This window comes from Scardinius erythrophthalmus, assembly GCF_964197995.2.
Source record: "Scardinius erythrophthalmus genome assembly, chromosome: 12".
In the NCBI taxonomy this organism is placed as follows: Eukaryota; Metazoa; Chordata; class Actinopteri; order Cypriniformes; family Leuciscidae; genus Scardinius; species Scardinius erythrophthalmus.
In genome coordinates, this window is record NC_138232.1 from 262,929 (window position 1) to 289,558 (window position 26,630).

At 43.6% G+C, this 26,630-nt stretch overlaps 1 protein-coding gene across 2 annotated transcripts in view; it reads right to left on the reverse strand.

Moving 5' to 3' along the window:
* kdm6al (lysine (K)-specific demethylase 6A, like) overlaps positions 1-26,630 on the reverse strand; it is an 89,556-nt gene that overhangs the window by 36,671 nt on the left and 26,255 nt on the right. The window contains exons 3-16 of one of the 2 annotated variants that reach the window (XM_081381183.1): positions 18,701-18,809; positions 18,573-18,622; positions 18,119-18,177; positions 17,629-17,749; positions 17,239-17,293; positions 16,137-16,171; positions 15,774-15,867; positions 14,860-14,986; positions 14,674-14,772; positions 10,266-10,485; positions 9,870-10,004; positions 3,455-3,586; positions 2,832-2,909; positions 1,254-1,355 (exon numbers count right to left, since the gene is read on the reverse strand). In XM_081381183.1, coding sequence (XP_081237309.1) covers positions 1,254-1,355; positions 2,832-2,909; positions 3,455-3,586; positions 9,870-10,004; positions 10,266-10,485; positions 14,674-14,772; positions 14,860-14,986; positions 15,774-15,867; positions 16,137-16,171; positions 17,239-17,293; positions 17,629-17,749; positions 18,119-18,177; positions 18,573-18,622; positions 18,701-18,809 — 1,416 coding nt within the window. The remainder of the gene's footprint in view (positions 1-1,253; positions 1,356-2,831; positions 2,910-3,454; positions 3,587-9,869; positions 10,005-10,265; positions 10,486-14,673; positions 14,773-14,859; positions 14,987-15,773; positions 15,868-16,136; positions 16,172-17,238; positions 17,294-17,628; positions 17,750-18,118; positions 18,178-18,572; positions 18,623-18,700; positions 18,810-26,630) is intronic. The other variant, XM_081381184.1, reaches the window with a different exon arrangement.

The following is a 26,630-nucleotide window of genomic DNA, read 5'->3' on the forward strand; positions in this document are numbered from 1 at the left end:
TGTGGAGAGGAATTGCAAATCAAATAGGATTCAGGGAGTGACTTTGCAAGTTCACTCTGTGCATCGCCAGGGGAAATCGCTGGGATATGAACACAAAGACGCACCAAAAACGTCTTGAAAAATGCTGGCAATAAGCGTGTGCAATAATCATCCGGTGTCCACAAGGCTTAAAGCTGCTTTTCCACCGTCGGGCCAAACTGGTCCATTCCGTGCCGAACCGGCCCAGCCGTTACAGATATGGTTTCATTTTCACTGTGGTTTGATAATGGAGCTCTATGGAATGTAATACAGTCATAAACATTTGAAGTGGATCAAAACCTTTCGTCAAAGTTACACATGAACTTTGAACAATCCCCGTTCTTATCTTAGGACAACTTTGATTAACTTTTTTCAAATGTTGACTACTGTACAAATGCATCATGAAAGAGTTTATAGACGATATGAAATGTAAATAGTGACCGTTATGGAGGATGATCAAATATTTCTTTTAATTTTATTAACTTCGCTACATCACTCCGCTACAGAGAAACATGTCTCCACACGCACTCCACCGGGTTCAGAACGGTGTGTAACCGAGTAACCAAACTCAAGTGGAAATTTACTGGAACCGTTCCGTGCTGTTCTTAGAAGAGTTCGACCCGACGGAGGAAGAGCAGCTAAAGTGTCACAACAGTCTTAAAGTCCCCCTGTAGTCAATCATTTTATCCCTTAAAACTCATCTTTGATCACCTAAATTACATATTTAAGCATTTTTTTCCCTTTAAAAAAAAAAGTTTTCATGCCTTAAAATAGCTTGAATGTAACTTGACACCCTTGCCACATTTAGTATGCGTGGTGCTATGAATATGCAAATAAGCCCCACCTCCACTCACTCAGCTCAGAGATCCACTGGTTGACGATCACACGTTGATCTGATTGGTTACAAGGTAGTTTGTGACGTCAGAAACACCAGCGATTTCAAAGCGTGTTTTTGAGACTGTCTTTGGTTCACTGCAGTTTTAAGGAGAAAATACTCAGCAATGGTGTCGACTTATGAATTTACACATGGTTTGTCTTAAAGCATATTAAAAACTCCACATAGACACAAACAACATTGGCTTTTCACCACAGGGGGACTTTAAGAGGAAAACATCTCAGCTACAGAAAACAATGAGCTGGAAGATTTCAGGGCCAGATTCCAGAAACATGTGGTTTTTCCTCAGAAGGTTTTCCTGACCGCTGTTGTGACGCACCTGTTGCTGGGTGTGACGCACCTGTTGCTGATGCATGGCTGACCGCTGAGCCTCCAACTGATCCAACATCTGCATCTGAACAGGCTTCAGACTCGCATGGTTGGCTCGCAACTGTTCCAGCATCTGAGAGGAAGAGACATTCATCAGTCATCAGTGTTCATCTTGAAACGGATCAATAATCTGAAATCAACAGCATGGAAGTTCTTCAGTGAGAAGCAGCTCACAGGCCAACAAACCACCGTCTAAACCAGTGGAGCCCAATCCTGTTCCCAGTCCAGATCTAATCACACACATGAACCAGCCATTCCAGGCCTCAGGATCACTGGAAGCCTCCAGGCCGGAGCAGGATTGGACACACCTGGTTTAGACCAACATCACGCATGCAAGGGGTAAAAAACTCTTTATGACTTTTGGCTGTTCATTTACACAAAGGCGTTTCGGGGCCTGAAAATCCAAACATTTGAATTTTTTTTAATTATTATTATTATTTTTTTCTTTCTAATGATAGCGTATCGTCTGTCTCTGTGTAGACTACAACAATGTGAATTTGTGAAAACAGTGATGTCATGCGCATGTGTATTACACGTTCAGTCAGTAGATGTGTAGTGTTTCTTTACAAAGTGACATTGCCAACTACTGGCCTAGCAGCAGAATATATGAGAACGGGGACCGTTTTGACATCGTTGTGGTCTGAACACCACAACACTTTTTAGTATATTGTTGTCGTGTAAACGTGCCCTAAGAAAGTAAAAGCTGGTATGAAATGTAAATGAACCCAATTTATTTTCTACATGCATGTTATGTCATCCACACGTTCCATTTAAAAAATTTTTTTTGAGCTTTTAATAATCAGATTGTTGTAACTGGATCTTCCAGTGAAGAGTCAGATATAGTGCAGCTAAACTCCACTCATGCTCATCTGCATACACTTGCCACGCCCACATCTCAACATCCAATCAACAACCCATGCAAAGAGCCAAGTCCCGCCCAACATTTTTTCTTTTTTGATGATCGTTATTATCGGATGTAGGTCACAAAACGGATGCATGATATTTTGGCCACCAAATCGGTATCCACGATATATGCTCATTTTTGATGTTAACGTTATCTGTCCAATAAGAAGATTTGGCCAAAGTATAATGTATTACTTCCTTCAGCTGAAACACTTCCCACCAGATTACCACTGTTCATCATGATGGTTTTAAATTGCTTGAAATATGATTGGAATCACTTCAAAAAAGTAAAACACAGTGAAGTGCAATGCATAAAATTATAATGAGTACATCATTATAAGTGTGTTTGGGTGATGGCCTTTAATGGTGAGACTTTTGTTTTTGTAATCAGGCTCTCAGAAATAATATAAAAATTTGTATTTAAATTTATCAACCAATATATTGGTTATCAGCTTTCTAATATAAATAATTATCGGTATCAGCCAAAATGTTTATATCGGTGCATCCCTACACAAAAGAAAAGATCTGGCGCTACTCCTGTTCCATCACCCCGGGTCATCATCCCTGAGGACTGTGTGTTCATCACACACTCACCTGCAGCTTCTGGACTGGCACACAGTGTTCATCACACACATCACACACTCACCTGCAGCTTCTGAGGAGACGGGTACCAGCTCGGAGTCGCTGGCGGTGCTGAACTGTTGGTCCAAGACTCTGAGGAGCTCTGAGGAGGAACAGAGGAGACACCATTACAGGCCTCGTACACACACGGTCAAATTCCAGGACTTTCAAGGACTTTTCAAGCACTACTTTTTTTTTTTTTTTTTTTTTTTAAGGAGTACAATCAGAGATCTCACTTATCAAACAATATCTTTCTTTATTATCTTTTAAATTGTACAAAGAATGTAAATAGATAAATAAAAATAACCTAATAAAACAAAATGGTACAAATAAAGTGCAGCAGATGCTATGACTTTGGAAACTTAAACCACTGAAAGGATACTATGACAAAGATATCACTTTCCTTATTCAAACTGTATCATACACTTGGATATTTATAAGAGCAATATCAAGCTCATAGCCATAGAGAGGAACATGACACTATATCTACATCAAATGGACTGCAGCTTTAATTCTGTGTGAAAACATTGTTTTATCAAAATTAAAAATATTTTTCCTTTATATTGTCTTTCAATAATTCAATTACTCATCAAGTACTTCATCATAAAAATGGCTGTTTTTAAGGTTTTCCAAGAGCCGAGCACAAACCTTGGCAGGGCTGGTGGTTCTCTTCCTCTTGGCTGGACTGGACTGATCGTCGGCCTGATCCAGTGGACTCACGTGGGCCGGCAGAGACTGACCCGAGCCCTGAGCCGAGCCCGACGCCCCGGGTTTACACGCCTGAGGGAGACCACACACACACATCAGCAGACACAGAGACTCAGCTCATCTGAGAGTCTGAAACGCTCACAGTCAGCACATGTAAAAGTCGTTGATCAATATTCCTCCACAATAGGCAGAAATCGTGAGAGGAATAGAGCTGCGAGTGGGCCGACTGACAGCAGAGAGAAGCATCTCAAAGGGAACGAGGAAATCATGATTGGAGCTTGAGATTGAGCCTCGCATACTGTGTGACCTCTTGACCAGCAGCATTGTTGAAGAGTTAGTTCATCCAAAAATGAAAATTAGCCCATGATTTACTCTCCCTCAAGTCATCCTAGGTGTTTATGACATTTTTCTTTCAGACGAACACAATCAGAGTTATATTAAAAAGTCCATAATTGAAGTCCATAAAAGTGCATCTGTCCATCAAAGTGCATCTATCCATCATAAAAGTGCATCTGTCCATCAAAGTGCATCTATCCATCATAAAAGTGCATCTATCCATCATAAAGTGTATCTATCCATTATAAAAGTGCATCTGTCCATCATAAAAGTGCATCTATCATCATAAAAGTGTATCTATCCATCATTAAGTGCATCTATCCATTATAAAAGTGCATCTATCCATTATAAAAGTGCATCTGTCCATCATAAAAGTGCATCTGTCCATCATAAAAGTGCATCTATCCATCATAAAGTGCATCTATCCATCATAAAAGTGCATCTGTCCATCATAAAAGTGCATCTGTCCATCATAAAAGTGCATCTGTCCATCATAAAAGTGCATCTATCCATCATAAAGTGCATCTATCCATTATAAAAGTGCATCTGTCCATCATAAAAGTGCATCTGTCCATCATAAAAGTGCATCTATCCATCATAAAAGTGCGTCTATCCATCATAAAAGTGCATCTATCCTTCATAAAAGTGCATCTATCCTTCATAAGTGCATCTATCCATCATAAAAGTGCATCTATCCATCATAAAGTGTATCTATCCATTATAAAAGTGCATCTGTCCATCATAAAAGTGCATCTGTCCATCATAAAAGTGCATCTATCATCATAAAAGTGTATCTATCCATCATTAAGTGCATCTATCCATTATAAAAGTGCATCTGTCCATCATAAAAGTGCATCTGTCCATCATAAAAGTGCATCTGTCCATCATAAAAGTGCATCTATCCATCATAAAGTGCATCTATCCATCATAAAAGTGCATCTGTCCATCATAAGTGCATCTGTCCATCATAAAAGTGCATCTGTCCATCATAAAAGTGCATCTATCCATCATAAAGTGCATCTATCCATTATAAAAGTGCATCTGTCCATCATAAAAGTGCATCTGTCCATCATAAAAGTGCATCTGTCCATCATAAAAGTGCATCTATCCATCATAAAAGTGCATCTATCCTTCATAAGTGCATCTATCCATCATAAAAGTGCATCTATCCATCATAAGTGCATCTATCCATCATAAAGTGTATCTATCCATTATAAAAGTGCATCTGTCCATCATAAAATTGCATCTGTCCATCATAAAAGTGCATCTATCCATTATAAAAGTGCATCTATCCATTATAAAAGTGCATCTATCCATCATAACAGTGCATCTCCTAGATGATGGAGAGATGCACTTTTATCATGAATGGATGCTTTTTTATGGACTTTCTCTGCCATTATAAAGCTTGGAAGAGCCAGAACATTTTTTAATATAACTGTATGGATGCACTTTTATGATGGATAGATGCACTTTTATGGACTTCAATTATGGACTTTATGGACTTTTTAATATAACTCTGTGTTCGTCTGAAAGAAGAATGTCATAAACACCTAGGATGACTTGAGGGCGAGTAAATCATGGGCTAATTTCCATCTTTGGGTGAACTAACTCTTTAAGGTCTTTCTGGAACTTTATCTTGTCAGAATTGGATCAGATATAGATTCAGTCGCCACAAAGATAAAATGGTAAACAAATCCTTTTAAACCCTGTTTAATGAACCATATTGTTGTTGTTCTACAGTATCAGAAACACTTAGGAGTGATTTTGACCAGAAACTGTTTGGAATAACTGGACTGAAACTGCAGATAAGGCCTCGCTTCAATATCAGGCATCAGCTCAACACACCAGAGCGTTGCAGATAGGGCCTCGCTTCACGTGCGTCGACTCTAATTCTGTAATTCAATTCCTTTAAATATTAAAAAGCTTTTAAATAAATGTTATAGCCACGATAGATTATATGCCAACATTTTGAAGATCTTCTGTTCCTCAGCGAGGGCCGCTTCTCTAAGTCACATTCTCATATATGTTTTGGGAAATAACTCAAGCCACATCTCTGAACCAATGGTCTAGGAGTGGCCATATCGACTCCAATGTAAAAACAAAAACAGAATTAATAAAACAAACAGGAGCTGAAGGTCCTGATATCTAACTGTAACTGTAAGCACATTTACAGACGTTTGATTGTACCCCCCCCCCCACCACCCAAAACAATAACAGAGAAAAGATACAAAACACAAATAATATAAAACACTTATTATGAGCGAGTGCATCAGTATCAATGAGAGAGAAAAACACATCTCATTGTACTGTGTCATGAAAACACACGCACGCACACACACGCGCACACACACACGCACGCACACACACACACTCAACTATGAACTACTCCAGCCGGACTGCGTCAGTGTTTGTTGTGGAACTGCAACACTAGAGGAACAACGACTGCAGAACTAATGACTACATCACAAACACAACTCTGGGTGAGAAACGGCACAACAGGGGCTTTCGCACCGGATGGTTCTAGGAACGAGTCACCAGTGTGGTTCCCCGAGAGCTAATGGTTCTCTTAGGAACGAGTCACCAGTGTGGTTCCCCGAGAGCTAATGGTTCTCTTAGGAACGAGTCACCAGTGTGGTTCCCCGAGAGCCAAGGGTTCTCTTAGGAACGAGTCACCAGTGTGGTTCTCCTAGAGCTAAGGGTTCTCTTAGGAACGAGTCACCAGTGTGGTTCTCCGAGAGCTAAGGGTTCTCTTAGGAAAGAGTCACCAGTGTGGTTCCCCGAGAGCTAATGGTTCTCTTAGGAACGAGTCACCAGTGTGGTTCTCCGAGAGCTAAGGGTTCTCTTAGGAACGAGTCACCAGTGTGGTTCTCCGAGAGCTAAGGGTTCTCTTAGGAACGAGTCACCAGTGTGGTTCTCCGAGAGCTAAGTGTTCTCTTAGGAACGAGTCACCAGTGTGGTTCTCCGAGAGCTAATGGTCCTCTTAGGAACGAGTCACCAGTGTGGTTCTCCGAGAGCTAAGGGTTCTCTTAGGAACGAGTCACCAGTGTGGTTCCCCGAGAGCTAATGGTCCTCTTAGGAATGAGTCACCAGTGTGGTTCCCCGAGAGCTAATGGTTCTCTTAGGAACGAGTCACCAGTGTGGTTCCCCGAGAGCTAATGGTCCTCTTAGGAACGAGTCACCAGTGTGGTTCCCCGAGAGCTAATGGTCCTCTTAGGAACGAGTCACCAGTGTGGTTCCCCGAGAGCTAATGGTTCTCTTAGGAACGAGTCACCAGTGTGGTTCCCCGAGAGCTAAGGGTTCTCTTAGGAACGAGTCACCAGTGTGGTTCCCCGAGAGCTAAGGGTCCTCTTAGGAACGAGTCACCAGTGTGGTTCCCCGAGAGCTAAGGGTTCTCTTAGGAACGAGTCACCAGTGTGGTTCCCCGAGAGCTAATGGTCCTCTTAGGAACGAGTCACCAGTGTGGTTCCCCGAGAGCTAATGGTTCTCTTAGGAACGAGTCACCAGTGTGGTTCCCCGAGAGCTAAGGGTTCTCTTAGGAACGAGTCACCAGTGTGGTTCCCCGAGAGCTAAGGGTTCTCTTAGGAACGAGTCACCAGTGTGGTTCCCCGAGAGCTAATGGTCCTCTTAGGAACGAGTCACCAGTGTGGTTCCCCGAGAGCTAAGGGTTCTCTTAGGAACGAGTCACCAGTGTGGTTCCCCGAGAGCTAAGGGTCCTCTTAGGAACGAGTCACCAGTGTGGTTCCCCGAGAGCTAAGGGTCCTCTTAGGAACGAGTCACCAGTGTGGTTCCCCGAGAGCTAAGGGTCCTCTTAGGAACGAGTCACCAGTGTGGTTCCCCGAGAGCTAATGGTTCTCTTAGGAACGAGTCACCAGTGTGGTTCCCCGAGAGCTAATGGTCCTCTTAGGAACGAGTCACCAGTGTGGTTCCCCGAGAGCTAATGTTTCTCTTAGGAACGAGTCACCAGTGTGGTTCCCCGAGAGCTAATGGTTCTCTTAGGAACGAGTCACCAGTGTGGTTCCCCGAGAGCTAATGGTTCTCTTAGGAACGAGTCACCAGTGTGGTTCCCCGAGAGCTAAGGGTTCTCTTAGGAACGAGTCACCAGTGTGGTTCCCCGAGAGCTAAGGGTTCTCTTAGGAACGAGTCACCAGTGTGGTTCCCAGAGAGCTAATGGTTCTCTTAGGAACGAGTCACCAGTGTGGTTCCCCGAGAGCTAATGGTTCTCTTAGGAACGAGTCACTAGTGTGGTTCCCCGAGAGCTAAGGGTCCTCTTAGGAACGAGTCACCAGTGTGGTTCCCCGAGAGCTAAGGGTTCTCTTAGGAACGAGTCACCAGTGTGGTTCCCCGAGAGCTAAGGGTTCTCTTAGGAACGAGTCACCAGTGTGGTTCCCCGAGAGCTAAGGGTTCTCTTAGGAACGAGTCACCAGTGTGGTTCCCAGAGAGCTAATGGTTCTCTTAGGAACGAGTCACCAGTGTGGTTCCCCGAGAGCTAATGGTTCTCTTAGGAACGAGTCACTAGTGTGGTTCCCCGAGAGCTAAGGGTCCTCTTAGGAACGAGTCACCAGTGTGGTTCCCCGAGAGCTAAGGGTTCTCTTAGGAACGAGTCACCAGTGTGGTTCCCAGAGAGCTAATGGTTCTCTTAGGAACGAGTCACCAGTGTGGTTCCCCGAGAGCTAATGGTTCTCTTAGGAACGAGTCACTAGTGTGGTTCCCCGAGAGCTAAGGGTCCTCTTAGGAACGAGTCACCAGTGTGGTTCCCCGAGAGCTAAGGGTCCTCTTAGGAACGAGTCACCAGTGTGGTTCCCCGAGAGCTAATGGTCCTCTTAGGAACGAGTCACCAGTGTGGTTCCCAGAGAGCTAATGGTTCTCTTAGGAACGAGTCACCAGTGTGGTTCCCAGAGAGCTAATGGTTCTCTTAGGAACGAGTCACTAGTGTGGTTCCCCGAGAGCTAATGGTTCTCTTAGGAACGAGTCACCAGTGTGGTTCCCCGAGAGCTAAGGGTTCTCTTAGGAACGAGTCACCAGTGTGGTTCCCAGAGAGCTAATGGTTCTCTTAGGAACGTTTCCTGGTTGAGTTCACACCGCCAGTAGGAACTCTGAAGAGACGCACGACACGCTTGTTGTTGGGACTTTTATTTTGAAGGCGATGAGAAGCCTGTGCTGCTTTCTCCTGTTCATCAGTGTGCGATCTGTCCAACAGTCCTGTCGAATACGTTACTAGACACCGCTATACACAGAGAGTAGACAGTGATGAAGAGTTATTAGCGTATGGCGTGTGTTTGATGTCCAGTGTTGCTGAGCAGAAACACATCATGTTTCTCTCGGTCTCCTCAAAGTCGTTCTCCTCAGTGTAAAGGTTTAGAGGCTCATCTGTCACGGTTCCCCATGTTCGTAGAGTTCGTTCCTGGAGTAAATATATAGGCTATAATCTGTGTGCTGTTTAATAATGGCGGGTGCTGGTGTTTCGCGTGTGTTCGGCCAATCAGCGAACACTACCATCACGGAGAGGTCCTCTAGCGCTGGGTTAGAGCGACTCTGGAGGAGGAGTACAGTAGTTCCTCCAAGAGAGTTTCTAGAACTAAAATCACTCAGAGTTCCTGCGGTGCGAACACGCCAACATCCGGGAACGTCCGCCGATAGCTCTAGGACCGATGAAGAGGTTCCTCCGCTGCGAAAGCCCCTGATGGACACTTGTAGCATAAAACTAATTTCTGCCCCAGATGTGTGTGTGTAGAGCTGCACTACTGAAGCTCATGTACTGAAACCACGCTACCGATCGACTCGCTGTTAAACTCTCTGGAAATGTAGGAATTAAACGAAGGATTCCCCAAATACTAACAATATGGACATATAATTTGTGCAATTCCAATGGTTACTGTGAACATGATGCGGCGAGCAGGAGCGTGGTTCCACCGGATGAGCCGTGTGTGTGTGTGTGTGTGTGTGTGTGTGTGTGTGTGTGTGTGTGTGTGTGTGTGTGTGAGAGGGGCGGTTCTCGGGGTGTGTGTCTATCTGGTCTCACCTGCTGGCCTGTGCTCTGGACACCCTGTCGGGACGTTAGCTCTGCTGGGATTGGGAGGCTCCAGGCTTCCTCAATACTAGGAAGCATTTTACTTTTACTCTGTAGACTATTGTGTTGGAGGTTACAGAACTGAGCCTAGGACGAAAACGCGTGAAAAAGACATGTAAACAGCCATCTGAGGACGAGCGGCGGAACAGTTCAAGCAGAGAGAGGCTAGTTCGAGAGGGCCTCAGCTGAATCAGTCAAAGTATCTCTAGCTCCAATGATCACTGGACTCACGCATACAAACGAAGAATGAAGGTGAAGAAATCTGACACAAATTAACTGAACATATGCACAACAAATGCAACATGTACTGATCCCCACACAGACAGACTCGCTCTGATTGGCTCTCACCTGCAGGTACTTGATGCGCGCCGCTAGCGCCGCGGTGTTGCTGCAGGCTTTGCTGCGCGTGGCGTTGACGTAGCACTTGATGGCGTCCTGCGGCTGGTTGCAGGACTCGTAGAGCGTGCCCAGATCCATCCAGGCCGCGGCGTGACTGTGGTCCAGCTGAACCGCGCAGATATACGCCTGCAGCGCGTCCATGGGCTGATTCTGCTGCTGATACAGCACGCTACGAGCACACGCTAGCAGGTTAATTACCTCAAACACATCCTTACACCTTATTCCTGACCTGAGTTTTGAATTATGGGTGGCACCTCCGGTTTGGGGAACTTCCATTCAAAAAGACTAAAATGAATAATTTCGAATCATGTGACCCCGGACCACAAACCCAGTCACGAGTCGCACAGGTTTATCTGTGGCAATAGCCAACAATACACTTTATAGGTCAAAATTATCGATTTTTCTTTTATGCCAAAAATCTTTAGGATATTAAGATCATGTTCCATGAAGATATTTAGTAAATTTCCTAAAGTAAATATATAAAACATTTATTTTTGTGAGTGGATGCAGCACAATCACGGACATTAATGGAGAACTTTAAAGGAGATTTTCTCAATGTTTCGATTTTTCTGCACCCTCAGATTCCAGATTTTCTAATAGTTGTAACTCGGCCAAATATTGTCCTAAATCTCAATTTCAAAAAAATGTAATCATGTGACTGGTTTTGTGGTCCAGGGTCACATAAGGTTGCCCTACAAATAAAGCTGATCCACCAGTTTTCCTTCATGTTTTGTTTTCAGACATCATGAGAGTAACGCTGCACTTGTTAAGAATATCTACGGCAAGAGCTCTTTCAGACGCTGATTCTTTTCCTCCTGATTCTTTTCTTTTTTCCCTTTGCATTCCGCTGTAGAAGTATGGAAAATGACAACATATACTGCACATGTGTGGTCTGTTCTCCAGATTTAATTTACGATTATTATTATTATAATTCACTGGAATGCACGAAGAATCTCTCGTTTTTCTCCTCAAATCCTCACGTCTCTTTCCAGGTTGTTTTCACGTGTCAATACACTTTATTATGTGTCAAAATGACAGATATCACTTTGAAATAGTATTACGAATGCTGAAGTTAATGAACACTTTTGATTAAGGCAACGTACATTACATAATACAGATATACATTATTGCTGTGGAAAGAACAGGGTTTCTGCAGGTTTCAGTAAGTCAAATTTAAGACCTTTTTAAGACATTTTAAGACCATAAAGATTGAAATTTAAGACCTACACGACGCATTATCCAAGTTAGATAGATAGTTACCTCGGGATCACTCGAGTATCTATCTTTCTATCTATCTATCTATGATTATCTGATGAGTGTGTGAGAGGTAGATTTTTTTTTTAATAGAAAATTGTACTTTTGCATATTATACTGTAAAAACACAATTATTGATTTTAGTTGATCATAGTTGATCATAACTAGAGAGGAAATGATGAGATGATTAAAGTGACAAATTATCACGGTTATCACAGAATCCTGTTCAAAAAGTTTTATGTCGAAAAACAGCAAATAACAAATTGATTAGCATCAATACGCACTTTGTTTACGTAAACATTAAAACACTATTAAAAATGATGGCCAGATTTTAAAAGAGTGTCTTGCAACATGTTATCTACTAACATGTACAAGTTCAAATAAAGTTTTGACAAAAAAGGTTTTATACAAAGATAAACCTCATATTTCAGCCTTTAAATAATTTTTAGAGTCAAAAAAGATAAAATTACTGACATTTACACATTAGCTTATATTTATTAGTAGTGTTTGGGTGCACCCCCATCCTTGATGTTGACTGAGCTTTCAATGTTGTTATGGAAAGGGGTGATTGGTTGGTTTCTGTCACATGACCTGCGGTGCGTTTGCAGCATTCTGAAAAGTTTAGATTTTTTTCATCTCGTTGCGCCTGGTAAAAAAATTAGCGTGTCACTTTGAACAAACTTGAGCGCGCAAAAGCCGCGATATGTGAACGGCCTCTGGCGAGCTAGCTCATATCAAGCCACGAGCGACTGGAGCTCGCGAGCGACGTGTTGGAGACCCCTGCTCTAGGCTACGCTTGTAGGCTACAACTCCATACTTTTTTGCTACTTTGTAATAACTTTCTGCAGCCAGCGTTTCTGGAAATGAACGAGGGTAAACACTTTTTTAGACCTGACTGAATGAAATTTAAGACCTAGGATGAAAATCTGGCCGTTTTTAAGACTTTTTAAGGCCTTAAATTTAAAGTTCAGAATTTTAGACTTAAGACTTTTTAAGACCCCGCGGAAACCCTGAAGAATCAAGCTTTTGGGATCATTCATGGTTTGTTGGAAGTATCTTGTTGATGCTTTTACACTTCTACATTTCCATTTAACGTTCGATGGTTGAAAGGTGAGTAGAATTAATGTCATATTGTACCCAGTTAAAAAAAAAAAAAAAAAACTTATTGCGTTCATAGAACGAGTCTTTCACTGATTGTTTACATCTTAACGGAAGTTACACCCATATTTCAGGCAAAGCATCATGGGAGCAGGAATAAGATGGATAACCATACAATAATCATCATATCATATACATATATATATACGCAACGAAGCAGAACAACGTGCAAGTGAGATTATTACGGCCAGTGAAAATATGAACAGGCGTATTTTCGTTGGACAATGAAAACAGAAGCATAAATTCAAGGGATGCAACCGATACGAACATTTTGGCTGATATCGATAATTCTTTATACTTGAAAGCCGATAACTGATATATCGGCCGATAAATCTAAATCCGAATTTTTATGTCATTTTTGAGAGCCTGATTACAAAACAAAAAAGCCACATCCCAAACACACAATTATGAGGTTCTCATTATAATGCTATGTAGCCGATATGACAGACTTGTGTTGCACTCCACTGTATTTTCCTTTGTTGAAGTGATTCCAATCATATTTCAAGCAATTCGAAACCATCATGCTGAACAGTCGCGTCTGTACAGAAGCCCTGAACCGCAACGTAAAAAAAAAAAATAATAATAATTCTAGCATTTCGAGATTAAAGTCAAAATATTTTGAGATTAAAGTCGAAATATTTTGAGATTAAAGTCGAAATATTTAGAGAATAAAGTCTTCCGTAGAAGTTGCGTGTGTGCTTGCCGTTATTTCACATTGCCGCACAGGCATTCATGCGTGTGCGTGTGTGTGTGTGTGGGGATCTACACAAAATAAAAGCTTTTTACATTTATCTTGGCTTTCAACAAAAGGAAAATCTACAGGTCTACCAACATGGCATTAGGCTATAGGACGTTATAAAATATACTGCGCCAGAATAGACTTTAGCCTACAGGTGAAAACACTTTTCAGACTGGATCAAGATATCCAGCTTTATGAATGAATGAATGCATGAATGAGGCATTTATATAGCGCTTTCATATGTCTACTGTAGGCCTACACTTAAAAGCGCTTTACAATCATTTCAGGGAATCTCTCCTCAACCACCACCAGTGGATATTATATTTGAGGAAATCACGGGATCCGGCCAAATGACTGGATACAGAATGATGCACTTAAAATGTATCCAGAACGTATTTACGGTGAAGAGGGAAACAGTGCGGTTACTGTTAAGTGTTCTCGACCCAGATAGTGTTGCCTATTATAGACAGGCACGAAAACACGTCAAAAACAAAAAAAGCCCAGATAAAAGTAAAAAGCTACCATTTTGTGTAGATCCATGTTCAAGGCAGTTCGACTTCACAAGTGCATTTCTTTACACAGACACAGACACACAAAATTCAGAATTGGAAACACGCGTAGGGCGTGTGCACCAGTGGACGCGCGCCGTTATGAATGCACACACACGCAACTTCTACAGAAGACTGTATTCTCAAAATGTTTTGACTTTATTCTCGAAATGTTTCGACTTTATTCTCGAAATACTAATTTTTTTAGAATTTTTTTACGGATTTTTTTTTTTTTTTTTACGTTGCGTTTCAGGGCTTCCGTACGTCTGAAGTGTCTCAGCTAAAGGAAATAATCCATTATTTATCGGCTTTAATACATCGGACAAATTTTCTGATCGGGCCGATATCCATCACTTTAAAAAGTAAACCGACATCGGCCGATACATCGTGCATGCCTAATAAATTCACAATAATGTAATACAACAGCAGAGTCTTTATAATCCAACCAGACGCGTCAAAGCTACAGCTGAACATTTCAGGTCAGATGCAAGAACGCTCACGAATCACATGATCTTCCAACTACAAACTGTTATTAGCTAAAGAGCAGAAGATTCAATTTGGCCTTTAAAAAGTGACATGAGAAACGAGGAGTGAGTCATTTGTACATCCTCTCCTGATGTAAACGTGCGCGGCCGAAGCGGTTCTGGCGGATACGTACCCGATCGAGCACCACGTGTCGGCGCTGGCCTCAGATTTATCAATGGACTGTCTGTATGAGATGAAAGCGTCCTGGACCTTCCCAATACTGGAGTAGCACCTGCAGAGAGCAAACACACACACCTGCTAAACCCCCGCAGATCAGCAAACGCTCGCGTCACGTGTGTGTCCACGTCATGTGACTGACCTGCCGAGGAAATACCAGGACTGGCCAGAGTTCGGATCGGCTTCCAGGGATTTCTGGAGACACTGGATAGCGTAGCTGTCCTTATTAGCTTTATCTCCCAGCTGCTCGACTGTATGATGCATCCAGCCTGTGTGTGTGTGTGTGTGTGTGTGTGTGTGTAAGTGAGTGAGAGAGAGTGAGAGAGAGAGAAAAAAGCTTTAGAATAAAATTGCATACAGATGCAGAGACCCTGGTGAAACGCAGCATCAGTAATCTGTGTTCTGCCGTCTCTGGCCAGCTCACAGCTGATGTTCAGGTGTGGTGTAGTCGATCGGGTCACGAGTGGACGACACTAAACACAGGTGTAAACGCCTCTAAAGCGTTTGAGCTCGTCCAGAGGGAGTCGAAAACACAATCGCCCAGACTGATTTCGGAGTCAAAATGTCTCAAAAGCTAAATTCGAATATCTTTCTTAAATATTAGCAAAATTCTAATTACACTGAACAAAATTATAAACGCAACACTTGTGTTTTTGCCCCCATTTTTCAAGAGCTGAACTCAAAGATCTAAGACTTTTTCCATGTACACAAAAGGCCCTTTTCTCTGAAATATTGTTCACAAATCTGTTTAAATCTGTGTTAGTGAGCACTTCTCCTTTGCCGAGGTATCCATCCACCTCACAGGTGTGCCTTAGGCTGGCCACAATAAAAGGCCACTCCAGGTCCGGGGGTCCGGGGGGGGGACTATTTAAACTATGCTGTTTAAAATGCTCAATAGCCGCTTCAGATTCACAACTGAACCACTACGAGTTCCAGTATATGTGGTGCTGTGTCATGCATTGGTAGTGTTGTATTGCTACTTGACACCATGATTTGTATGTTTTTTGAAGATTTTTCCATACAGTGAGATGGGAATGAGCCTGCAGGTGTTCTTACCCAGCTGTTGTAAGGTGGCGGCCTTCACCTGCACAGGTAACGCCTCGGTCAGCAGGAGACTCTCGTACGCCTCTTTAGCTGTGCGATATCTCTTCTGTCACACAAGCAGAGAGTCACTGATCACATGTGTTCTGAGCGCTACAACACCCATCTCTACTGTCATGTGATCCTGTAGTGAACGCTCAGGGCGGAGGGAAGCCTTAGCAACACCCCGGCAACCCCTCTCTGCTGTTGCTATAGCAACACCAGCCGCATGTTCAGCTCAGAAAGTGCGAACATGATCTCATGCATTACCATCAATTATAAGGCAGAGTTAGTTTGTGTGCGGTTAGTCAAAGCTGGAGGTGTAAGTGAGGGACTCACCTGAATCTCGTACAGGTGCGCGATGTGGAACTGAACTACAAACACACAAACACAAAGACAAGAATTAGCAGCAAATTCAGAACAGCAGCTTTTCTGTGTGAGAAGATCCTGCAGAAACGGCTTCCTTGGTATAGTTAATCTGTGTGTGTGTGTGTGTGTGTGTGTGTGTGTGTGTGAGAGAGAGAGTGAGAGAGACAGAGTGAGTGTATGAGTGAGAGAGACACAGAGAGAAAGAGAGAGTGTGAGTGTGTGCGAGAGAGAGAGAGAGAGAGAGAGAGAGAGAGAGAGAGAGAGAGAGAGAGAGAGAGAGAGAGAGAGAGTGTGAGTGTGTGTGCGAGAGAGAGAGAGAGAGAGAGAGAGAGAGAGAGAGAGAGAGAGAGAGAGAGAGAGAGACACACACAGAGAGACAGAGAGAGAGAGAGAGAGAGAGAGAGAAAGAGAGAGAGAGAGAGAGAGAGAGAGAGAGAGAGAGAGAGAGAGAAGAGAGAGTGTGAGTGTGTGTGCGAGAGAGAGAGAGAGAGAGAGAGAGAGAGAGAGACACACACAGAGAGACAGAGAGAGAGAGAGAGAGAGAAAGAGAGAGAGAGAGAGAGAGAGAGAGAGAAAGAGAGAGTGTGAGTGTGTGTGCGAGAGAGAGAGAGAGAGAGAGAGAGAGAGAGAGACACACACACAGAGAGACAGAGAGAGAGAGAGAGAGAGAGAGAGAGAGAGAGAGAGAGAGAGAGAGAGAGAGAGAGATGGTAAGGGGTTGAGTGGTTGAGTGAGTCAGTAGTGTGTTAAACCGGCGGTTATGGTAAGGGGCGGGACATTTCCCAAACACACTCGAAGCGCTTGACCAATCACAACACACTGCTCCAGCCGGCCAATCAGAGCACAGTGTGCTTTTCAGAAGGCGGGGCTTCACAGAGACGGGCATAGTAGGTCCTAATAGAGGTTTTATCAATACTGAACCAACAGCACTAATAATAATAATAATAATAATAATAATAATAATAATAATAATAATAATAATCCATCACTCCTCCTAAAGTCTCCTAAAGAATCTGTAATCAGAGTGTGTGCGCTCAGAAGTGTGTGTGATGAAGAGGCTGAAGGAACTTACTCTCAGCTTTAGACAAAGTGCAGTGACTGGAGTCGATGAGCGCCAGCTGAAAGTGCTGCGGACACACAGGGACAAAACCAGCTGACATCACCACCTGACCTCACTAACGGAGGGACGTCAAAGCAATAGCGACCGGCTAACACTGCATTAACTACCAACACAACAGAATATCACACAAATAAATGACAGAAAGAAACAGAAACGGTCCAGATGTGGATCTCATTCAGGAGACGCCAACAGACTGACATGTCAGAGGTCACGTGAGCTTCAGGCTGTCGATGTTGTCACGTAAATCACAGAAGTTCACGAACACTGCTGAGAAAAGAAGAACGAGGAACTACCACACACACACTAGCTGTGTCCTGACCCCCCGTGACCCTGGTGCCGTACCTTTAAGCTCGACTCGTAGTCCGTGTTGACTTTGAACATCAGGCCGAGACGCAGGTGGATCTCTTTAGCTCGAGAGAAGCCGGGGTCGATGTACAGCACCTCCTGAAACGCCTTGATCGCCCTGAGAGCACACACACACACACACACACACACACACACACACACACACACACACACACACACACACACACACACACACACACACAGCAATGAAACACTCCTTCTGAACACAAAGCGTTACGGTCATGTCAACATGAGGCAACAGACGATACATTAAACTAGACTGAGTCCACTGTCGGCAGGCTAACCCGTCGTCGCATGCGGATTCACGCGCGAGCAAACGCGATCTCCCAGGGTCAGCCCACATGACCTGAACATCGCCATGGAAACGGTCCGCCTGCGCATCTGATCTCATTCACAACGTCACATGACGTCCAAAAGGCCAATCAAACTGGCTGCGTTCACACATGCATCACGTGAAGATACTCACCACTGAAATGCGTTGTAATGGAAGTAAACCATCCCGAGGCCGTACAGGAAGGCAGCGTTCTAGAGCGAGAGAAGAGAGTGAGTGAGTGTGTGTGTGTGTGTGTGTGTGTGTGTGTGTTCGGTTCAACAAGAGTCATCAGAAAACTACATTCAAGCGAATCCTGGATCAGTCAAAGAGAAAACCACCTCAAACACTCGATCAAAACCACACAGGAAGATTTCACTACAACTGTCAATCAACACACACACTTACGCACACACAACAGCACAAACACTCACTATCACACACTCACACAAACAAACAACACACTCAACCAAACACACTTACACAAACACACTCACGCAAACACACACTCACACACGGGGGACGCTGAGTTTTTAACCCATCCAGCGGCTGCTCACCTTCCAGTAATAATGAACTTATAATAATAATAATAATAATTTAATAATAATACCTTCCAGTAGTCTGCTTGTAAACTGTAGTAGCGCTGGTAGGCTGATAATGCTGCAACACAGAAACACAGGTGTGTGAGGTGTGTGTCGTGCTAGTGCTAGTGCTAGTGCTAGTGCGCGGGTCCTCCACCTTTCGGGTACTCCTCGAGTAACAGGCTGAAGTGTCCCAGCCGGCAGAAGAGCTCGGGCTCCACCTTCCCCTCCGCCTTCAGGATCAGGGACTCGTAGCAGCGCACCGCCTGCGGGAACAACACACTGCAGCTTACACACTCACATTACACACACACTACAGCTTACACACTCACATTACACACACACTACAGCTTACACACTCACATTACACACACTACAGCTTACACACTCACATTACACACACTACAGCTTACACACTCACATTAACACACACACTACAGCTTACACACTCACATTAACACACACACTGCAGCTTACACACTCACATTAACACACACACTGCAGCTTACACACTCACATTACACACACTACAGCTTACACACTCACATTACACACACTACAGCTTACACACTCACATTACACACACTACAGCTTACACACTCACATTACACACACACTGCAGCTTACACACTCACATTACACACACTACAGCTTACACACTCACATTACACACACTACAGCTTACACACTCACATTACACACACACTGCAGCTTACACACTCACATTACACACACTACAGCTTACACACTCACATTACACACACACTACAGCTTACACACTCACATTACACACACACTACAGCTTACACACTCACATTACACACACACTGCACCGCCTGCGGGAACAACACACTGCAGCTTACACACTCACTACAGCTTACACACTCACATTACACACACACTACAGCTTACACACTCACATTACACACACACTGCACCGCCTGCGGGAACAACACACTGCAGCTTACACACTCACATTACACACACACTACAGCTTACACACTCACATTACACACACACTACAGCTTACACACTCACATTACACACACTACAGCTTACACACTCACATTACACACACTACAGCTTACACACTCACATTACACACACTACAGCTTACACACTCACATTACACACACTACAGCTTACACACTCACATTACACACACACTGCAGCTTACACACTCACATTACACACACTGCAGCTTACACACTCACATTACAGCTTACACACTCACATTACACACACACTACAGCTTACACACTCACATTACACACACACTGCACCGCCTGCGGGAACAACACACTGCAGCTTACACACTCACATTACACACACACTACAGCTTACACACTCACATTACACACACACTACAGCTTACACACTCACATTACACACACTACAGCTTACACACTCACATTACACACACTACAGCTTACACACTCACATTAACACACACACTACAGCTTACACACTCACATTAACACACACACTGCAGCTTACACACTCACATTAACACACACACTGCAGCTTACACACTCACATTACACACACTACAGCTTACACACTCACATTACACACACTACAGCTTACACACTCACATTACACACACTACAGCTTACACACTCACATTACACACACACTACAGCTTACACACTCACATTACACACACTACAGCTTACACACTCACATTACACACACTACAGCTTACACACTCACATTACACACACACTGCAGCTTACACACTCACATTACACACACTACAGCTTACACACTCACATTACACACACACTACAGCTTACACACTCACATTACACACACACTACAGCTTACACACTCACATTACACACACACTGCACCGCCTGCGGGAACAACACACTGCAGCTTACACACTCACTACAGCTTACACACTCACATTACACACACACTACAGCTTACACACTCACATTACACACACACTGCACCGCCTGCGGGAACAACACACTGCAGCTTACACACTCACATTACACACACACTACAGCTTACACACTCACATTACACACACACTACAGCTTACACACTCACATTACACACACTACAGCTTACACACTCACATTACACACACTACAGCTTACACACTCACATTACACACACTACAGCTTACACACTCACATTACACACACTACAGCTTACACACTCACATTACACACACACTGCAGCTTACACACTCACATTACACACACTGCAGCTTACACACTCACATTACAGCTTACACACTCACATTACACACACACTACAGCTTACACACTCACATTACACACACACTGCACCGCCTGCGGGAACAACACACTGCAGCTTACACACTCACATTACACACACACTACAGCTTACACACTCACATTACACACACACTACAGCTTACACACTCACATTACACACACACTGCACCGCCTGCGGGAACAACACACTGCAGCTTACACACTCACATTACACACTGCACCGCCTGCGGGAACAACACACTGCAGCTTACACACTCACATTACACACTGCACCGCCTGCGGGAACAACACACTGCAGCTTACACACTCACATTACACACACTACAGCTTACACACTCACATTACACACACACTACAGCTTACACACTCACATTACACACACTACAGCTTACACACTCACATTACACACACACTGCAGCTTACACACTCACATTAACACACACACTACAGCTTACACACTCACATTACACACACACTACAGCTTACACACTCACATTACACACACACTACAGCTTACACACTCACATTAACACACACACTGCACCGCCTGCGGGAACAACACACTGCAGCTTACACACTCACATTACACACACTACAGCTTACACACTCACATTACACACACTACAGCTTACACACTCACATTACACACACACTGCAGCTTACACACTCACATTACACACACTACAGCTTACACACTCACATTACACACACACTACAGCTTACACACTCACATTACACACACACTACAGCTTACACACTCACATTAACACACACACTGCACCGCCTGCGGGAACAACACACTGCAGCTTACACACTCACATTACACACACTACAGCTTACACACTCACATTACACACACTACAGCTTACACACTCACATTACACACACACTACAGCTTACACACTCACATTACACACACACTACAGCTTACACACTCACATTAACACACACACTGCAGCTTACACACTCACATTAACACACACACTACAGCTTACACACTCACATTACACACACTACAGCTTACACACTCACATTACACACACACTACAGCTTACACACTCACATTAACACACACACTGCACCGCCTGCGGGAACAACACACTGCAGCTTACACACTCACATTACACACACTACAGCTTACACACTCACATTACACACACTACAGCTTACACACTCACATTACACACACACTGCAGCTTACACACTCACATTACACACACTACAGCTTACACACTCACATTACACACTACAGCTTACACACTCACATTACACACACACTACAGCTTACACACTCACATTAACACACACACTGCACCGCCTGCGGGAACAACACACTGCAGCTTACACACTCACATTACACACACTACAGCTTACACACTCACATTACACACACTACAGCTTACACACTCACATTACACACACTACAGCTTACACACTCACATTACACACACACTACAGCTTACACACTCACATTAACACACACACACTACAGCTTACACACTCACATTAACACACACACTGCAGCTTACACACTCACATTACACACACACTACAGCTTACACACTCACATTACACACACACTACAGCTTACACACTCACATTAACACACACACTGCACCGCCTGCGGGAACAACACACTGCAGCTTACACACTCACATTACACACACACTACAGCTTACACACTCACATTAACACACACACACTGCAGCTTACACACTCACATTAACACACACACTACAGCTTACACACTCACATTACACACACACTACAGCTTACACACTCACATTAACACACACACTGCACCGCCTGCTGGAACAACACACTGCAGCTTACACACTCACATTACACACACTACAGCTTACACACTCACATTACACACACTACAGCTTACACACTCACATTACACACACTACAGCTTACACACTCACATTACACACACTACAGCTTACACACTCACATTACACACACTACAGCTTACACACTCACATTACACACACTACAGCTTACACACTCACATTAACACACACACTACAGCTTACACACTCACATTAACACACACACTGCAGCTTACACACTCACATTACACACTCACATTAACACACACACACACACACACACACACACACTACAGCTTACACACTCACATTACACACACTACAGCTTACACACTCACATTAACACACACACTACAGCTTACACACTCACATTAACACACACACTACAGCTTACACACTCACATTACACACACACTACAGCTTACACACTCACATTAACACACACACTACAGCTTACACACTCACATTACACACTGCACCGCCTGCGGGAACAACACACTGCAGCTTACACACTCACATTACACACACTACAGCTTACACACTCACATTAACACACACACTACAGCTTACACACTCACATTACACACTGCACCGCCTGCGGGAACAACACACTGCAGCTTACACACTCACATTACACACACTACAGCTTACCCACTCACATTAACACACACACTACAGCTTACACACTCACATTAACACACACACTACAGCTTACACACTCACATTAACACACACACTACAGCTTACACACTCACATTACACACACTACAGCTTACACACTCACATTAACACACACACACACACACACACACTACAGCTTACACACTCACATTAACACACACACTGCAGCTTACACACTCACATTACACACACACTACAGCTTACACACTCACATTAACACACACACTGCACCGCCTGCGGGAACAACACACTGCAGCTTACACACTCACATTACACACACTACAGCTTACACACTCACATTAACACACACACTACAGCTTACACACTCACATTACACACACACACACACACACACACACACACACACACACACACACACACACACACACACTGCACCGCCTGCGGGAACAACACACTGCAGCTTACACACTCACATTACACACACTACAGCTTACACACTCACATTAACACACACACTGCACCGCCTGCGGGAACAACACACTGCAGCTTACACACTCACATTACACACACTACAGCTTACACACTCACATTAACACACACACTACAGCTTACACACTCACATTACACACACACACACACACACACACACACACACACACACACACACACACACACACACACTGCACCGCCTGCGGGAACAACACACTGCAGCTTACACACTCACATTACACACACTACAGCTTACACACTCACATTAACACACACACTGCACCGCCTGCGGGAACAACACACTGCAGCTTACACACTCACATTACACACACTACAGCTTACACACTCACATTAACACACACACTACAGCTTACACACTCACATTACACACACTGCAGCTTACACACTCACATTACACACACTACAGCTTACACACTCACATTAACACACACACTACAGCTTACACACTCACATTAACACACACACTGCAGCTTACACACTCACATTACACACACACACACTACAGCTTACACACTCACATTACACACACACACTACAGCTTACACACTCACATTAACACACACACTGCACCGCCTGCGGGAACAACACACTGCAGCTTACACACTCACATTACACACACACTACAGCTTACACACTCACATTAACACACACACTACAGCTTACACACTCACATTAACACACACACTACAGCTTACACACTCACATTACACACACTACAGCTTACACACTCACATTAACACACACACTACAGCTTACACACTCACATTACACACACACTACAGCTTACACACTCACATTAACACACACACTGCACCGCCTGCGGGAACAACACACTGCAGCTTACACACTCACATTAACACACACACTACAGCTTACACACTCACATTAACACACACACTACAGCTTACACACTCACATTAACACACACACTACAGCTTACACACTCACATTACACACACACTGCAGCTTACACACTCACATTACACACACACTGCAGCTTACACACTCACATTACACACACACTGCAGCTTACACACTCACATTACACACTACAGCTTACACACTCACATTAACACACACACTGCAGCTTACACACTCACATTAACACACACACTGCAGCTTACACACTCACATTAACACACACTACAGCTTACACACTCACATTAACACACACTACAGCTTACACACTCACATTAACACACACACTGCAGCTTACACACTCACATTACACACACTACAGCTTACACACTCACATTAACACACACACTGCAGCTTACACACTCACATTAACACACACACTGCAGCTTACACACTCACATTACACACACTACAGCTTACACACTCACATTAACACACACACTGCAGCTTACACACTCACATTAACACACACACTGCAGCTTACACACTCACATTAACACACACTACAGCTTACACACTCACATTAACACACACTGCAGCTTACACACTCACATTAACACACACACTGCAGCTTACACACTCACATTACACACACTACAGCTTACACACTCACATTAACACACACTGCAGCTTACACACTCACATTAACACACACACACTGCAGCTTACACACTCACATTACACACACTACAGCTTACACACTCACATTAACACACACACTGCAGCTTACACACTCACATTAACACACACACTGCAGCTTACACACTCACATTAACACACACTACAGCTTACACACTCACATTAACACACACACTGCAGCTTACACACTCACATTACACACACTACAGCTTACACACTCACATTAACACACACACTGCAGCTTACACACTCACATTAACACACACACTGCAGCTTACACACTCACATTACACACACTACAGCTTACACACTCACATTAACACACACACTGCAGCTTACACACTCACATTAACACACACACTGCAGCTTACACACTCACATTACACACACTACAGCTTACACACTCACATTAACACACACACTGCACCGCCTGCGGGAACAACACACTGCAGCTTACACACTCACATTAACACACACACTGCAGCTTACACACTCACATTAACACACACACTGCAGCTTACACACTCACATTAACACACACTACAGCTTACACACTCACATTAACACACACACTGCAGCTTACACACATCACACCTTACACACACCTCACCACTCTAACACATTAAAGGGAACCTATTATGCAAAATTCACTTTTACATGGTGTTTGAGCATAAGTGTGTGTTGGCAGTGTGTGTGTGTGTGTGTGTGTGTACACAACCTCCCATAATGATAAAAATCCACCCAGTGCTTTTTTTAAATCCCCATAAATCATAAGCAGTCTCAGAACGAGCCGTTCTCGGTACGCTACTTGTTTTTAATCATCAACGAGCACCACTAACCACTCGGTGAGTTGCACAGTTTTGAAAACGAACGTTAAGGGTTGTTTTAAAGGGTCATGAAACCCTAAACCAAATGTTCTGAGATTTTAACAGAAGTAAGTGTGTTGAACACCACTGAAGACAATGTTAGCATCTGTTAGAGTTAATAGTAAGGGGAAAATGGTTAAATTTGAGTTTTTTTACGCTATTTTCATCTTCCGGGTTTAAAATCTTCATCGTGGCAGAGCACTATAGTACTCTGATGACTCATCGGTGTCTCATTATTATTCAGGTACTGAGTTTTCTTATCCAATGAGAAGACACGGTCTCTTGATTATTCATGACACCACGTGGAACTTTCCAAAGACAGACACGAAATATATGCATTTATAGTGTGTATATAAACAAATATATATTTTATAATGACATAATTATACATAGCCTATACATGTACATTTATATGTTTTAAATAC